Source organism: Equus asinus, unplaced genomic scaffold (assembly GCF_041296235.1).
Source record: "Equus asinus isolate D_3611 breed Donkey unplaced genomic scaffold, EquAss-T2T_v2 contig_3, whole genome shotgun sequence".
Lineage (NCBI taxonomy): Eukaryota > Metazoa > Chordata > Mammalia > Perissodactyla > Equidae > Equus > Equus asinus.
In genome coordinates, this window is record NW_027224960.1 from 1,581,180 (window position 1) to 1,599,562 (window position 18,383).

General features: G+C 41.1%; 1 protein-coding gene, 1 long non-coding RNA gene and 1 pseudogene across 2 annotated transcripts; 1 reads left to right on the plus strand and 2 right to left on the minus strand.

The window, feature by feature from the left end:
- LOC139043591 (centromere-associated protein E-like) overlaps positions 1-2,674 on the minus strand; it is a 79,680-nt pseudogene extending 77,006 nt beyond the window's left edge.
- Positions 2,675-2,876: 202 nt separating this feature from the next.
- On the plus strand, positions 2,877-6,939 carry LOC139043599 (uncharacterized). The gene is made up of 3 exons (XR_011500680.1): positions 2,877-3,123; positions 5,892-5,977; positions 6,679-6,939. It is a non-coding gene; the product is annotated as an uncharacterized lncRNA (long non-coding RNA).
- Positions 6,940-11,977: 5,038 nt separating this feature from the next.
- On the minus strand, positions 11,978-18,317 carry LOC123283879 (centromere-associated protein E-like). Its single transcript, XM_070503562.1, has 9 exons — positions 18,246-18,317; positions 16,972-17,063; positions 14,854-14,943; positions 14,615-14,733; positions 13,587-13,706; positions 13,070-13,151; positions 12,834-12,901; positions 12,691-12,756; positions 11,978-12,090 (listed from the first exon to the last, which is right to left on the minus strand). The coding sequence occupies exons 1-9, from the start codon at positions 18,299-18,301 to the stop codon at positions 12,043-12,045; spliced, it is 741 nt and encodes a 246-aa protein (XP_070359663.1). The 5' UTR covers positions 18,302-18,317; the 3' UTR covers positions 11,978-12,042.
- Between the last annotated feature and the right edge of the window lie 66 nt (positions 18,318-18,383).

Below are 18,383 nucleotides of genomic sequence, written 5' to 3' on the forward strand. Positions count from 1 at the left end.
AAAGCCCCCAAGAAATGGATTTGTCAGTCAGGAGGGAAATGTATCAACTGTCTTGAGAAATTCAGTGCTCACACGGCTTGCACCATGACCAACATCTGCACTTGCAGGTAGAACCCTATGGGAAACCAAAGTGCCATCTGAATGCTGCCAGGGGTCAGGAGTTCAGGGCAAGGAGAGATGGCAGGATGATTCAAATCTTAATACCAGCTGCTTCAGACAGGTAGGTGAGTCCAAACCCCTTGTGAGCATACACAGCTACTGAGAACCTGCAGCACTTGAGTCAGAATGCCTGTGTATCCCTTGTTCTTGGTTTTATCATCTCTGGAACATACTGTTCTACCTTTTAAAAATTTATGTTGATACTATCAAATAGTCCTTTACCAGGAATCATTTTCTATTCTATACATCTTTACTCTAAAGGCTTAGATATTGGCTTTCTAGCATAACACTAAGTCAACAACCTAATCACTCTCACTCCTAAGGTTGTTGAGGGGACCTTACTGTGCTTTGTGGTGCCTACGTGGCAGCATGGCAGTGTGGCTGGAACACAGATCTGACTCCTCCATTTGCTGGCTGTGTGATTTGCGTTTCAGTTCCTCATTAAAATGGGAAGGTACCTATCACATGGGCTTGTTAGGAGGATTAAATGAGTTAATATATATGAGGTGCTTAGAACAGTGTCCGGCACATGGTCAGCACTATACAGAATGTGCTAAATCAATACACAAATCAGCCTGGCCAACCTTGAGGGCCTCCAAGTCCTTTTGCCCTAGCTAGCTCTCGCTCATCCTACAGGTGCCAGGTACCTAAGCTAGTTAGATCCCCTGCTAGAAACTCCCACAAAGCCATGTCATCATAAGTGTAATTAGTAGTCTAAAGTCTTTCTTCCCACCATATGACAAGCTCCACAAAAGGGGCAGTAGGTACCCACTGTATTCTAGCCAAGAAGGAATATCTTCACTATTTATTCTTTAAAGAGTTTTCTTGAAAATAATTGTGGAAAGAATATACCTAACTGAAAGATCTTAAAGATGACTTGACATTAAGCAACATATTTTGGGCTTACGGAGTCTTAGGCCACAAATACACTAATGAATAAGAGGAAAAATGTTAGTTTCAGTCATAAGGCATTATGACTATAACTGTGTTTTAAACATCAATTCATTATCTTACTTATCATAAAGGATGGATGAGCAATTTTTCAAATCTTCCACTGAAGCAGTTTACAGACGGCTTAGTCTTATCTTTAATGTCAAATCCAGTATTCTGGATAAGCCTTTTGTACTCTTAAAAGGAAAAGGATAATATGTTTACTTTTGATGCTATTATAAGCTTACCAAAATTGAAGGATTTACTTCCATCAACTTGATAAATAGCATTATTGTCAGTTTTCCAGTAAACTTGCGTATCTTCTCCAAGAGCTTCTTCTCTAAAAGAATAAAAACAGTGCATTTTATAACTAGTTTTGAAGTCTGTTATATGAAAGATAATTTAAAAGATTTCGTCTTCTGAAGAATATTTTAAAGGATGGTAATGACCTATACTATAATTGGGAGAAATGTGGAAAGTCCACCTTTAAGGGGTCACCACTTTTCAATGGGGCTTCCCTGACCTCCTGCCCTCTCACCGGAGCGTCCCTGGGAAGGTCTTCACGCCCTTCCCCCACCCAGCACTGTATGCTGAAAAGATACATTCAAACGCAACTCCGATTATCCTTCTTGCTTAACATCTTTCAAAACCATCCGAAATCCTCAACACACGGCACGTGAGACTTCGATCATGTTTATTTCTCTCTTCAACCTTTGCTTCCTCTGACTTCCTATATACACCCTAACTCAAGACAAATCAACTATCTGAAGGTTCCCCCAAGAGAAGAGATTTAATCCCTCTGTGCCTGGAATACCCCGACTTCCGTTTCCATCAAGTAACGTAACTATTCTTTCTCCCTGAAAAGTGTCAGGACTTTCCTGACACCAGCCCTGTCCGTCTCCCACGCCGTCATCTCGCTGTGGGGCTAATGACCCCTCCGGCACACTCCCCACCTGCCCGTCACAGCACCTGTCACAGTGTCGTGATGGTTTTGTTCCGGAGCTGTCTTCTAACGCATTAGATAATGAGCTCCTAGACAAGAGGGAAGTCCTCGTCTTGATATTCCCCTTTATTTAACACAGTAACATTTAACACATATTTCTCAAATGCAAAAATGTGTTAGTATTCTGAGGGAGGGGCAGAGACTAGAGAAGCAAACAGACATCATTTCTTGCCCTTCCTGCTCTCTCTATAGGGTTCATGACCTCTGTGTCTCCTCCTCTAGAATGTAAGATCCACGGGGCAACGACGGTAGTGTCTACACTGTACCAAAAGGAAAGAATTCCAAATGGGCGAATATCAGGCTCGCAGCGTCCTGAACGCTGAGCCAGCCGCCGCCGGAGCGAAGCCTGGGCGCAGCGAGCAGCCTGGGCCTCGCGCCCCGGGACACCGGGCGGCCGGGCCAGCGGCCAGCGCGCAGGGAGCCGGCTGCGCAGCGTCGAGAGAAGCCCCGGCCGGCCCGTCTCTCGCCCGGGCCGGGACCGCGCACCAAGGGCGAGCGGCCGAGCTGCCGACGGCCTACCTGCTGTTGAGCGGCCTCAGGCGCACGCACACGGCCACCGCCGCCTCCTCCGCCATCCCGCCGAGCGCCGGCCGGCTCGACGCCCGCACCGCCTTAAAGGTCAAAATTTCCGCGACGCCGCGTCTGATTGGGCGGCGGCCCCGTGGCGTCACGCGTCGTCCCCTGCGTCCCCGGACACTCGCCGCGGGGGAGGCGCGTTTCCAGCGTCTGGAGCAGAGGCGGCCACGGGGCGCGGAGGGCGGCTGTCCTGGCGGCAGTGGAGACGACGGCCGTCTGCTGGAAGCCTCTGGAGGGCGGGCAGCCGGTACGAACGCCGTCCGTCGCCCATCCTTGAAGACTTCGCAATCGGTGGGAAAACACGGCAGAGAAATTTTTTTCCACAATCAAAAGAGAATTACCACCTTTAAACAGTCATACTTTTTCCTGTTTTAATCTAAAAACCCTTAAAACGACAAGAGTTGAAAGTTACTACCCAGCCCAGAAACAAAAGAATCTTGTGCTCCTTAGAAACTGTGAGTTTTAGGTTTTTCCTCTTTCTTTTTGTTTGAACTCCTGTTCCCATTGGCTGTAAGTTCCTAAAAGGTTGACTTAGGAAAAGAATTATTGAAGAATGGAAAAACTCACTTAGTAATGAGCTCAAACTTTTTTTAGCGAAAGTGGAAAAGTGATTCTGAATTCTTTCCCAGAAATAGTGCTTGGTTTTCCTTTGTTTTAAATATGTATCCCAGTAAAGTATTAACATTTTCTTTAGGCAATTTCATTTCCTTTCAGTCCTTTTCTTAGTTGATTTAAGAAGCATCAAGAATTATCTCCTTTCTCTCACCAAAAACATGACCTGCAGTTGCTAATAATTGTTCGTTGTTTAGGAGTAGAAAACACTATTGATTTAATAAAACTATTTTGGAAGGTAATTCGGCAATATCAAAAATTGGAAGGCGCATGTACCCTTTATGCGAGCAATTCTGCTTTTAAGAATGTATACATATATTTGAATGACTGTGCAAGGACATGTATATCAGGCTATCAGTTGCGGCATTGTTGACAGTAGCAAATGACTGAAAACACATTAAATGCCAATAAATATGTTAAGTGGTTGACATTGTCAAGGAAAATAATCCATAATCAATCTATAAATGAAAATTTGGGTGAGTTTATTCTGAGCTTAAATCTGAGGATTATAACCCAGGGCCTTTCTTCCCAAAGGAAGAAAGGGCACCAAAGAAGTGGGGTGCACAGAGTGGTTATATACCCCCAGAGAGGATGTTTCACATAGGATTGAAATGTCCCTTTTACCGTAGTCGCGAGACTGCTCTGTCCGCACAGCGATTGATGGAAACAGCAGGTAGGTCTTCTGTCTCAGTGAACGCAGCAGGGTGGCAGTCTGTTGTCTCCAGCTGAGTGGTAACAGGTGAGCTGGGTGGTCAAAGGTGAGTGCAGCAATCAGTTCCTAGCCTAAGGAAAGATGCTTATCCCTAAGGAAATGCCAATGTGGGGGGAAGTTGCACCTTTATCTCGAGGGCCTTTGTTCTTGCCACAGGAAATGTCTAAGCAGATATGCAATGCGTGCTCAACAGCCACAGTCAGGCCCTTTTGGAAAAAACAAGGTCAGGCCGAATTAGGTTTATACCAAATGGCTTGCTCATATACTCCAATATATCCTATTGCTTGCCATTTTTATTTGTCAAACACAAGCTGGGAATGTAGTCTCGCTTTCTGGTTGGAAAGAGGAGAGTGGATTTTGGTGGACTGCCATCAGCCTCTGCAACACTCTGACTACCTTAGATTTTCTCTGTAACCTAGGTTGCTTTTCCCTTCCTCTCATACATCTGTATTCTATTTGACACTCATCCATACTCAATTTTAGCAAGTTTCTTTTTTTATGAAGATGTCATAGACTTATTGAAGCTGAAAGGAACCTTAGAAATATTCTCATACAATTTTCTCATTTTGTGGATGGGACAATGGTGAATTACAAGATAAATGATTTTCTAGTGTGGCATAGCTTATAAATGGTGGAGTTGGACTGACCCAAGCCAGTACAGTTTCCATCTGCCACTGAACTCCTGTGTAACCATGACTAAAAGGAAAGGGACACTATGTCTGTAATCATTGCAGATAATTGTTGCAAGATTAAAGACTTGTGCTTTTGAAATTAAACACTGTTTATCTATTAAACAAAAATTACTCCTGTTGAAGGGGATGGAATGATATAAATATACATTGCAATTAATTTTATATGAAATTCATAAAGTAAGTGAGCACAGGTAAGTATTTCAAATTCATGTATATTTGTAATACCAGGAGCTCTCTGACCCCTAAAATTTGCACCATAATCAAGAACTGCCAAACACTATGTGAGGCCATGCCTCCCTCTGGAAGGACCACGGTGCCCTCTGCAGCTTTAGCAGAAATGAATACAGTTTGGGGGAAAAAATAATGAGAACACCAACATGCAAGTATGTGCAATTAACATGCCTCAGAAATTCACTTTACCTTCTTGAATTGAATGAAGATATTTATGTAAAGATCATATTTTAAGCAAAGTATACTACAGCCTGTATAGCAGGTACCTATTTATATAAAAAGATATGCAATACAGAAAAAGATACATATAGGTCCATATCTACAGATTAATTTGAGGGTAACACTCTAGGAAATGGCACAGTTGCCTTTGGCGAGACAAACTGGCACTCAGGGATCAGATGTGGGAATATTTACTTTTCACTGTGCTTCTTGTACTACTTAAATTTTTTATCATATGCATGTATTAATCTTTCAGGCAAGAAAAAAGTTAATCAACAAAAATTTTAATTACCACTTAGAGCAATAGCTTGCATCCAAATTTCAAGCCTCCCTCTCCAGAAGTTCCATAACTGAAGTTCTTTAATCTGTTCAAAACAAGACAACAGGCCCAAAATGGAGTCACTTATACTAAGCCCCACGTCATCAAACCAAGACTTAACTTAATTACAGGTTCAGCTTTCCCAGAGAAGGAACTTTACACCAGTCAACCAGGAATCACCCCACCAGCACTAGTTAGGTAATCTGCCTGATAGGCCCCTTCCATCCTCTAAAGGAAAGTGACTTTTCAATAACTAATTTGCTTGCCTAGTATAACTTCCTTGTCCCCACTCCCTTCAGCCTATAAAGGTTTTTCATCTTGTACAGCCCCTCGGGGCTCCTTTCTATGTGCTACATTGGATGCTGCCCAATTCAAATTGATTTTTGCTCAAATAAACTCTTAAAATTTTTAAGTATCCCTAAGTTTGTCTTTTAACAGTTCTGTACCTGTTGACAGTCCTGGTGTTAAATGAGGGAACTGAGGGAGACCCTGAAGGTGCCTGCCCCCGAGAAATGAGCAACCAGGTGGGTGTGTGTGGAGCCCCTTGAGCTCACTGCTTTCTCGCTGCCTCTGGAGGTGGTTATTAAGTCCTTCTGGGATCCTAGCTCTGCAGCTCTTGCATTATGAGTTTTCAAACTTTATTTGAACATTTCTTTTTCCAGACTGGGTCTGGAAACTGACGGGAGTCAGATTGGGTCCGACTTACAAGCTGGGCGGTACAGGGGCGGGGGAGGGGGTGCTGGCCCTGTTGTCCAGTGGTTGGTTCACGCCTCCGCTTTGGCAGCCCAGGGTTTCTCGGTTCTGATCCTGGGCACGGCGGTGGCACTGCTGGTAGGGCCATGCTGAGGTGGCGTCCCACATGCCACAGCTGGAGGGACCTGCAGCTGAAGGTATACAAGTATGTACCGGGGGGCTTTGGGAAGAAAAGGGAAAATAAAATCTAAAAAAAAAAAAACCTGGGCTGGGTCTGGGTCTGGACTGGACGTGACTTAAGCTGGACTGGGTCCAGCGTGAGGCCTTGAGTGGATAAAATTTTCTTTCAAGGATGGGCAAGTAAGTTAACCTTGCCAAAGACAGTCTTGAATTATAGTGGCCATGGTGGAGAACTTTTAACCTAGCTAAGATTATCCATTTAGAAGATGCCCTGGTGAAAAAGGGGTCTCAGACAAACACAAAACACGAAGAGGGAAAATTATTTTTCCTCCTCTACTGTGTCTGGTACCAGGATGAGGCCTGCTGGGACACCCCACTCGCTCCAGAGCCTGCAGACAGGATCCAGGAAAACTGGTAGAAGCTGCCAAAGGGTGAGAATTCTTACCAAAGTCACCCTCCAGATCTCTATCTGTGGTGCCTGGTTGAGAGAGGAAGGTAAAATTTCACATTATTCCTTCTATTCCAAACTCAGATTGGCAGGACAAAACATTTGTAAGAATTAGATCTTGACTGAAAGTATGAATCTGCTTTCAGGTACCCATTGGTTGTTGATCCTTTCCCTCCCAGGGATAACTATTGCCTTATTGTTTGTCTCCTTTAGTGGCCAGAGAAATTGGCCTGGCAATCATCGGGTTGTGGACCCCTACAATAAGGCAAGACAGAAATGTAGGTTGCACTCCATCTGCAGCTAGATATGGCTGGATAGAAATATGGGTTGCACCCCATCTGCAGCTAGATATGGCTGGACAGAAATGTGGGTTGCACCCCATCTGCAGCTGGACATGGCTGGACAGAAATGTGGGTTGCACTCCACTTGCAGCTGGGATTCTACCCACTGTTGCCAGCTCTCAGGGGAATTATTTCTTTCTTGCTTTGATTATCTTGGAGAGTGGCTCTGGATCCTGAGAAGGTAGTATCTTTTTTTCCTCTTTGAGGACACCTCTTGTGTCCATGGAGTTGTTCAGTACTGCCAGGAATATTTACTATTTGCCCTGGCAAAAATCTGACAAGATATTCAAAAGGATTCATTGGGACCTCCAACTACAAGAAGGGAACCAGAAGTTCAATGCTTAGGGGAAAGCAAAGGATACCAGTCTTTTGAACATCAAAAACTTCCAATATTGACTCAGTGAAACCAAGCTAGAGGAGCTTAACAGATTGTGGTTAGTGACTATCTTAGAGCTAGCAACGCTATGAAAACAATGTCCAAATGAACTCAAAAAAAGACCCTGATCTTGAGAAAAGCCACTAGCAATAATGGTAGAACATAACAGAACAGCATTGGTTCAAAGGAATCATAAGAGGAAATTAATTAATAAGGCAAAAGCTATCAGGTAATGGGTCCAAACCAATAGGTCATGATACTAGTATATGGAATACATTTACCGAATCACCAGCAAAAGTAGGTAAAAAGCAGAACTTGTGATTAAGGGAACATTTCCTAGAGGAGAAGCATAATTGGTGGTCTTACAAGAGATGAAGTGGTTAAGGAGGAATTAGAACATCCAAAGAAATATTCTAATTTGACAATCTACAATTGTCAAGCCCTACCAGTAATAAAATTGAGGTTAAGGAACTGAGGGGGAAAGAAGCAAGGGGAAATTTGAAACTTTTGGAACAATTATACCGGCTGACTAGAAACAAGGAAATATAAATTAGAATTGTCCCACAACCCAAGTTAAAGGGCGGAGTACCAGGAATCAAGGACAAAATCAATAAGAAATAATCTAGTTGCTATAAAAAACAAGGAAAACTTGGGCTGCGACCATCTCCTTCAGAGACTAAATATGCAAAAGAAGAATGAAAAACCAAACCTTGAAGGCAGTACAAAAAGTTTTGAAAAAATGGCAAAAATTAGATACTCTTGGACATAATCATGAATATGAGCAGAGCTGATACATTCTTTTACTAGTTTTAAAAGGTGAAGCCAAGAACTTGCAGTACACAACAGAAAGATAGCTCAGAACAACAGAGATAACATGAAGGATAAGCAATGTGGTATTTATTACCCACCATACTTGAACAAATAATGCTATAAGGCTAGAAATTAATTAGAAGAAAAAAGCTGAGAAAGGCACAAAGATGTGGAGCCTAAACAATACACTACTGAACAAGCAATGGATCGTTGAAGAAATTAAAGAAGAAAAAATACCTAGAAACAAATGAAAATGATAACATGCCATACAAACTCATATGGGATACAGCAAAAGCTGTGTTAAGAGGAAAATTCACTGCAATACAGGCACATCTTAACAAACAAGAAAAATCCCAAATAAGCAATCTTAAACTACACCTAACTGAACTAGAGAAAGAAGAACAAACAAAGCCCAAAGTCAGCAGAAGGAGAGAAATAATAAAAATCAGAGCAGAAATAAATACTATTGAAACAAAAAAGGCAGTAGAAAGGATCAACGAAACAAAGAGTTGGTTCTTTGAGAAGATAAATAAAATTGACAAACCCCTAGCCAGACTTACAAATAAAAAACGGGAGAAAGCTCAAATAAACAAAAGCAGAAATGAAAGAGGAGAAATAACAACAGACTCTGCAGAAATACAACGGATTATAAGAGAATACTATGAAAAACTCTATGCTAACAGAATGGATAACCTAGAGGAAATGGATAAATTCTTAGACTCCTACAATCTCCCAAAGCTCACTCAAGAAGAAGCAGACAATTTGAACAGACCAATCACAAGGCAAGAGATTGAAACAGCAATCAAAAACATCCCAAAGAATAAAACCCCAGGACCAGATGGCTTTCCTGGGGAATTCTACCAAACTTTCAGAGAGGATTTAATACCTATCCTTTTCAAGCTATTCCAAAAAATTAGGGAGGATGGAACACTTCCTAACACATTCTATGAGGCCAATATCACGCTGATACCAAAGCCTGACAAGGACACCACGAAAAAAGAGAACTGCAGGCCAATATCACTGATGAACATAGATGCAAAAATTCTAAACAAAATTTTGGCAACCCGAATTCAGCAATTCATCAAAAGGATCATACATCATGATCAGGTGGGATTCATACCAGGGACACAGGGATGGTTCAACATCCGCAAATCAATCAACGTGATACACCACATCAACAAACTGAGGAATAAAAACCACATGATCATCTCAATAGATGCAGAGAAGGCATTTGACAAGATCCAACAGCCATTTATGATAAAAACTCTGAACAAAATGGGCATAGAAGGGAACTATCTCAACATAATAAAGGCCATATATGACAAACCCACAGCCAACATCATACTCAATGGGCAAAAACTGAGCACCATCCCCATGAAAACAGGACAAGACATGTATCATCACTTATTTAACACAGTACTGTACACACTTATTTAACACAGTACTGGAAGTCCTGGCCAGAGCAATCAGGCAAGACAAAGGAATAAAAGGAATCCAAATAGGGAGGGAAGAAGTGAAACTCTCGCTGTTTGCAGATGACATGATCTTATATATAGAAAACCCCAAAGAATCCATTGGAAAACTCTTAGAAGTAATCAACAACTACAGCAAAGTTGCAGGGTATAAAACCAATTTGCATAAATCAGTAGCATTTCCATATTCTAACAACGAACTAACAGAAAAAGAACTCAAGAACACAATACCATTCACAAAAGCAACAAAAAGAATAAAATACCTTAGGGTAAATTTAACTAAGGAAGTGAAGGACCTATATAATGAAAATTACAAGGCCTTTTTGAGAGAATTGGATGACGACATAAGGAGATGGAAAGACATTCCATGTACATGGATTGGAAGAATAAACATCGTTAGAATGTCCGTTCTACCTAAAGCAATCTACAGATTCAACACCATCCCAATCAGAATCCCAATGACATTCTTTACAGAATTAGAACAAAGAATCCTAAAATTTATATGGGGCAACAAAAGACCCCAAATTGCTCAAGCAATCCTGAGAAAAAAGAACAAAACGGGAGGCATTACAATCCCTGACTTCAAAACTTACCACAAAGCTACAGTAATCAAAACAGCATGGTACTGGTACAAAAACAGGTGCACAGATCAATGGAACAGAATTGAAAGCCCAGAAATAAAACCATACACCTATGGACAGCTTATCTTCGACAAAGGAGCAGAGTGCATACAATGGAGAAAAGAAAGTCTTTTCAACAAATGGTGCTGGGAAAACTGGAAAGCCATATGTAAAAGAATGAAAATTGACCATTCTTTTTCACCATTCACCAAAATAAACTCAAAATGGATCAAAGACCTAAAGGTGACACCTGAAACCAGAAGGCTTCTGGAAGAAAACGTAGGCAGTACGCTCTTTGACATCAGTATTAAAAGGATCTTTTCGGACACCATGTCTACTCAGAGAAGGGAAACAATAGAAAGAATAAACAAATGGGACTTCATTAGACTAAAGAGCTTCTTCAAGGCAAATGAAAACAGGATTGAAACAAAAAAACAACCCACTAACTGGGAAAAAATATTTGCAAGTCATATACCTGACAAAGGCTTAATATCCATAATATATAAAGAACTCTCACAACTCAACAACAAAAAAATCAAACAACCCGATCAAAAAATGGGCTGGAGACATGAACAGACATTTCTCCAAAGAAGATATACGGATGGCCAATAGGCACATGAAAAGATGCTCATCATCACTGATCATCAGGGAAATGCAAATCAAAGCTACACTAAGATATCACCTTACACCCATTAGAATGACAAAAATATCTAAATCTAATATTAACAAATGTTGGAGAAGTTGTGGAGAGAATGGAACCCTCATACACTGCTGGTGGGAATGCAAACTAGTGCAGCCACTATGGAAAACAGTATGGAGATTCCTCAAAAAATTAAAAATAGAACTACCATACGATCCAGCCATTCCACTACTGGATATCTATCCAAAGAGCTTGAAGTCAGCAATTCCAAAAGTCCTATGCACCCCAATGTTCACTGCAGCATTATTTACAATAGCCAAGATATGGAAGCAACCTAAGTGCCCATCAACAGATGAATGGATAAAGAAGATGTGGTATATATATATACAATGGAATACTACTCAGATGCAAAACAGAACAAAATCATCCCATTTGCAACAACATGGATGGACCTTGAGGGAATTATGTTAAGTGAAATAAGCCAGTTAGAGAAGGATAATCTCTGATTCACTCCACTCACATGAGGAATTTAAAAATGTAGACAAAGAGACCAGATTAGTGGCCACCAGGGGAAAGGTGGGGTGGGGGGTGGGCACAAAGGGTGAAGTGGTGCACCTACAACACGAATGACAAACAGTAATGTACAACTGAAATTTCACAAGATTGTAACCTATCATTAACTCAATAAAAAATAAATAAATAAATAAATAAATTCAACCCACCATTTGGGAGAAAAATTGCAATTAAGGGGGAACAAAAAGTCCCAGTATCTACGGACTGTTAAAATTAAATAAGAAAGACCACAATGGTTTCTCCTGTTGCAATAAATTCTTCAGATCTGTAGAATGCCGCAAACCCCCTCAATTCATTTTAATTTGCTTTCACTGACACGCATGTCCAACAGAACAGTAAGAAAAAAGAAAAAGAAAGAAAGAAACTACCTTGGGGGAAAAATAAAGTTTATTGGAAGAAACACTCCATTTGAAAACAAAAAGAAACTCTGGGTGAATCAGCATATGATCCAACACAACTTGGAGGATGCATGGGAAGGCCTGTGCTGTAAACCAAAGAGAGTGCCATCTACAGAATGCATACTTTGAATACATCGTCAACAGTGGCAACATTTCCATCGGTTAAATAAATGTAATTTTTTTTCATTAAAAAAATAAAAACCATAAAACATTGTGCTCATAATATAAAACGTATTTTTTTATTGTACTTAAGAACGAACTTGAATATGTGATTTATTTTTTAACCATCCCATCTAGGTTTCTGTTGATCTCACAAGTCTCAATTCTACTGGCTGAGACTAAGTTAAAAAAAAATCACCAAATTCCAAGATTACTTTAAGTTTTAAATGTAGATTGGAAAAAAAAACCCAAATCCTCTTTTGTTACTGGTTAGGAAAGGCCTCAACTCCTACAACCATTACATCTAAATTTTAGGAGATGGCAGCCATAACATAACAGGAAGAAAGACCCCCGAATTTTTCCTATATTTTAACTAGTTATCTCATGCTACCGATAAGAATAAACTACCAATTTATAGATGTTTTTCCCTATTTAGTTAACAGTTCTTATGAAACCAAACATCCAGCAGCTGAATTAAATTTTGCTTTGGCCCATAGAGTACATTAGCAGGGTTTACCAATACTCACCAAATGGGACACCTTGACAGATCCTTCACAATTAGAGGGTTCACCTTTCTCTCTACTTTCCAAAATCTAGACAGAAAAGGCAACTTGTAGAAAAATTAGTGTCTTCTTAATTGGAAAGACCAAGTAGAGAGAGAATTACCCACCATCCTAAAAATGGTATGAGAACGACTGCTCCTTTGATTCATCTTTGTGATTCCATAGTGTCTGTTCTCTGTAAAAATGAGTCATATTTCAGCGGCATATATTAAAATCCAAAGAAAAACATTAACTTTTACTGTAGCTTAAAAGTGAAAAGTGTGATTTGAAGCCTAAATACATTCAAGTGAATAGTTTTTACTATTCTACAAGTGTTTTGAGGAAATACAGCATAAAGTCTTACTTTCTCCCTTTGTGATCCACTTCAAAGCCATTTCTGGTGTATAAACAACTTCTTCTGTGAGATCAGCCACATATACATTCCTCTGAAACAAGGTTAATGATGGGAAGAGTAGAGAAATAGAAGTCACTTAAAAGTGTGCATCTCAAGAGAAGGTGCAAACTATTACAGAATTAATTTGTAGAAGTTAAAAGTAGAAAATGGAGAATATTACTCTGTATAAAAATAAGAAGTAAATCTATGATATTTACAATTTATATCCTATACCAAAGCACACCAAATTCTAACCTGATACTTCCATCTTGTTCTTTTGAGGCCCTTACACAAAAATATTACAACTGTCAACATTTCAAAATGATACACATCACTTAAAAGATGATCTCATAAACATTTAAGAAAGAAAACAAAAAACAAATCACAGAAACAGGAGACATTTTAAAAAATAATGGAAAGTAAAGGTTAATGTTCATGAACTATAATCCCAATAAGTAACTGTATTGTTTGAGCCACTGTTACTCACATTGAAGTCTTCCCGAATTATCAAAGGCTTCATTTTTTGAGTGTCACAGAGTAAGTCTGTAATGGTTTCATTGTATATCTCCATGTAGGACACACGTAAGAGAAATTCCCTATCAGGAAACTAGGGGAAAACATATGTAAAAACATCAGAGATCACCCAGTTATGAAAACCTAATACTGAATGTTGATGTGCTCATAATAAACATTAAAATATTCTTTGAGAAGTTATCTTTGTAAAACAAACAAAAAAAATCCTATGGTTCTATATTGACAAAAGTAAACACAAAAATATAAAAGCATTGGGGCTGGCCCCGTGGCTGAGTGGTTAAGTTCGCGTGCTCCGCTGCAGGCGGCCCAGTGTTTCGTTAGTTCGAATCCTGGGCGCGGACATGGCACTGCTCATCAGACCACGCTGAGGCAGCATCCCACATGCCACAACTAGAAGAACCCACAACGAAGAATACACAACTATGTACCGGGGGGCTTTGGGGAGAAAAAGGAAAAAATAAAATCTTTAAAAAAAAAAAAGAAATATAAAAGCATTGTTTCAGAAATAATGAAAAGTATGGCATCATAAAATTCGAAGAAGAGGGTGCCCAGTCCAACTCTCTAAGCTTAAAATAAAACCCTACAAACAGATGTTCAAATAAGAACATTAAAAATCATTAAAACAGTAAGGAAAAAACAAATTGAAAACCCGCCTTAACTGATTAGGTTGCCTATCCTGGTCTTCTCACCACATCTACCCTCTCCTGCTCCTGAACGATCACGGACAGCTCCTCAAAGGCAGGGTTAAGATTTCTTGTTCCTCAATGCCTGCTTTGTGACAGGAGCAGCACTGCTTCAGGATTCAAGGGAAAGAATGAAAGGACTCTAAGCTCTAAAGCAAGGCTGTGGGGAAAGCAAATGTACGCTATGCCTTTCTTCCTTCCCCGTGGATAATCGAAAGAGAACTGTAAACCTGCTTCCTTCCACCATGACAAGAGGTGACTGCTTTTACCCGTATGTACCGGAAATTTGGCTATTTACCTTCTTAATTTTTTGGAAAATGTCATGAATTGCCCTGGGTATTACTCCCAAATAATCTTTTGAACCCATCATGGTATATGTTTTTCCTGAAGCAGTCTGCCCATAGGCAAATACAGTACCTGGGGACACAAAAACACACACACACAAAGATTGAAAAAGCATCGAGAGTATGTAAAACTATCAATACTGTTGAACACACACCCAAGACTAAATAAAACGTTTCTGCAGTGGATACAAACCATTGTAGCCTTGTATGGCAGAATCTATGATTGGTACTGCGATTTCCTCATACACATTTTTAGTAGATTCATCACTGTCAAAGACACGATCTAAAAAAAAAACCACACAAGTTAAACTAAACAAATCAACTGTGTTTTCACTTTGAATTAGTAGCTGCCCAAAGAAATAAAATTGTCAGGATATGGTATGATAAAATATTTAACTCACAATATTTTCTTCAACTTATTGGTCCTCTGAAAATACACTTCTCTATAAAGTAAAATGTGCTGGTTCTCACACAAAAAAACACAAGTCAGCTATCTTATGTGCTTTCAAGAGGCAGTGAGGCATAGTGGCTGAACCTGGGGATCTGGAATCAGACTGCCTGCAAATCCTGGTTCTGTCACTTACAAGCTATGTGACCTCGGGCAACGTGGATGATGTCTCTGTGCCTCACTTCCCTAACCTGTAAAGTGAATATATATTATCTTCCTTAGAGAATTACTGTGAACATATGGTTAATACTTAGGAAATGCAAACTATTACTATTCTTTGAGAAATTTTAGTGTTTATAACATATCTAGCAAGAAGGCCTGGCTCAAACTAAACCAAGAAACACAGACAATTGGAAGAAAAGCACCGAGCCAAGCTGAAGTGTTACAGAGAACAGCTGGTTGGCTGGCTGCTGAGGGCTGGGGTTAGGTAGCACTTGCCATGATGAATCCACCAGTCCAGGATGTGGTCTCTCCTTTGTTGGTGCATCAAAAATGGACCACTCTCTCAGTGATGGGCTCACATTAGAAAGCCCCCAAGAAATGGATTTGTCAGTCAGGAGGGAAATGTATCAACTGTCTTGAGAAATTCAGTGCTCACACGGCTTGCACCATGACCAACATCTGCACTTGCAGGTAGAACCCTATGGGAAACCAAAGTGCCATCTGAATGCTGCCAGGGGTCAGGAGTTCAGGGCAAGGAGAGATGGCAGGATGATTCAAATCTTAATACCAGCTGCTTCAGACAGGTAGGTGAGTCCAAACCCCTTGTGAGCATACACAGCTACTGAGAACCTGCAGCACTTGAGTCAGAATGCCTGTGTATCCCTTGTTCTTGGTTTTATCATCTCTGGAACATACTGTTCTACCTTTTAAAAATTTATGTTGATACTATCAAATAGTCCTTTACCAGGAATCATTTTCTATTCTATACATCTTTACTCTAAAGGCTTAGATATTGGCTTTCTAGCATAACACTAAGTCAACAACCTAATCACTCTCACTCCTAAGGTTGTTGAGGGGACCTTACTGTGCTTTGTGGTGCCTACGTGGCAGCATGGCAGTGTGGCTGGAACACAGATCTGACTCCTCCATTTGCTGGCTGTGTGATTTGCGTTTCAGTTCCTCATTAAAATGGGAAGGTACCTATCACATGGGCTTGTTAGGAGGATTAAATGAGTTAATATATATGAGGTGCTTAGAACAGTGTCCGGCACATGGTCAGCACTATACAGAATGTGCTAAATCAATACACAAATCAGCCTGGCCAACCTTGAGGGCCTCCAAGTCCTTTTGCCCTAGCTAGCTCTCGCTCATCCTACAGGTGCCAGGTACCTAAGCTAGTTAGATCCCCTGCTAGAAACTCCCACAAAGCCATGTCATCATAAGTGTAATTAGTAGTCTAAAGTCTTTCTTCCCACCATATGACAAGCTCCACAAAAGGGGCAGTAGGTACCCACTGTATTCTAGCCAAGAAGGAATATCTTCACTATTTATTCTTTAAAGAGTTTTCTTGAAAATAATTGTGGAAAGAATATACCTAACTGAAAGATCTTAAAGATGACTTGACATTAAGCAACATATTTTGGGCTTACGGAGTCTTAGGCCACAAATACACTAATGAATAAGAGGAAAAATGTTAGTTTCAGTCATAAGGCATTATGACTATAACTGTGTTTTAAACATCAATTCATTATCTTACTTATCATAAAGGATGGATGAGCAATTTTTCAAATCTTCCACTGAAGCAGTTTACAGACGGCTTAGTCTTATCTTTAATGTCAAATCCAGTATTCTGGATAAGCCTTTTGTACTCTTAAAAGGAAAAGGATAATATGTTTACTTTTGATGCTATTATAAGCTTACCAAAATTGAAGGATTTACTTCCATCAACTTGATAAATAGCATTATTGTCAGTTTTCCAGTAAACTTGCGTATCTTCTCCAAGAGCTTCTTCTCTAAAAGAATAAAAACAGTGCATTTTATAACTAGTTTTGAAGTCTGTTATATGAAAGATAATTTAAAAGATTTCGTCTTCTGAAGAATATTTTAAAGGATGGTAATGACCTATACTATAATTGGGAGAAATGTGGAAAGTCCACCTTTAAGGGGTCACCACTTTTCAATGGGGCTTCCCTGACCTCCTGCCCTCTCACCGGAGCGTCCCTGGGAAGGTCTTCACGCCCTTCCCCCACCCAGCACTGTATGCTGAAAAGATACATTCAAACGCAACTCCGATTATCCTTCTTGCTTAACATCTTTCAAAACCATCCGAAATCCTCAACACACGGCACGTGAGACTTCGATCATGTTTATTTCTCTCTTCAACCTTTGCTTCCTCTGACTTCCTATATACACCCTAACTCAAGACAAATCAACTATCTGAAGGTTCCCCCAAGAGAAGAGATTTAATCCCTCTGTGCCTGGAATACCCCGACTTCCGTTTCCATCAAGTAACGTAACTATTCTTTCTCCCTGAAAAGTGTCAGGACTTTCCTGACACCAGCCCTGTCCGTCTCCCACGCCGTCATCTCGCTGTGGGGCTAATGACCCCTCCGGCACACTCCCCACCTGCCCGTCACAGCACCTGTCACAGTGTCGTGATGGTTTTGTTCCGGAGCTGTCTTCTAACGCATTAGATAATGAGCTCCTAGACAAGAGGGAAGTCCTCGTCTTGATATTCCCCTTTATTTAACACAGTAACATTTAACACATATTTCTCAAATGCAAAAATGTGTTAGTATTCTGAGGGAGGGGCAGAGACTAGAGAAGCAAACAGACATCATTTCTTGCCCTTCCTGCTCTCTCTATAGGGTTCATGACCTCTGTGTCTCCTCCTCTAGAATGTAAGATCCACGGGGCAACGACGGTAGTGTCTACACTGTACCAAAAGGAAAGAATTCCAAATGGGCGAATATCAGGCTCGCAGCGTCCTGAACGCTGAGCCAGCCGCCGCCGGAGCGAAGCCTGGGCGCAGCGAGCAGCCTGGGCCTCGCGCCCCGGGACACCGGGCGGCCGGGCCAGCGGCCAGCGCGCAGGGAGCCGGCTGCGCAGCGTCGAGAGAAGCCCCGGCCGGCCCGTCTCTCGCCCGGGCCGGGACCGCGCACCAAGGGCGAGCGGCCGAGCTGCCGACGGCCTACCTGCTGTTGAGCGGCCTCAGGCGCACGCACACGGCCACCGCCGCCTCCTCCGCCATCCCGCCGAGCGCCGGCCGGCTCGACGCCCGCACCGCCTTAAAGGTCAAAATTTCCGCGACGCCGCGTCTGATTGGGCGGCGG

Bases quoted from the DNA above. Each gene is read 5' to 3' on its own strand.
- LOC123283879 (XM_070503562.1), bottom strand. From the start codon at position 18,301: ATGGCGGAGGAGGCGGCGGTGGCCGTGTGCGTGCGCCTGAGGCCGCTC. The intron at 13,707-14,614 runs GTAAATAGCCAA...GTTTTCCCCTAG, and splicing joins TTTTCCAAAAAATTAAGAAG to TTTCCTGATAGGGAATTTCT. The intron at 12,902-13,069 runs GTAAGACTTTAT...TCATTTTTACAG, and splicing joins GTGGATCACAAAGGGAGAAA to AGAACAGACACTATGGAATC.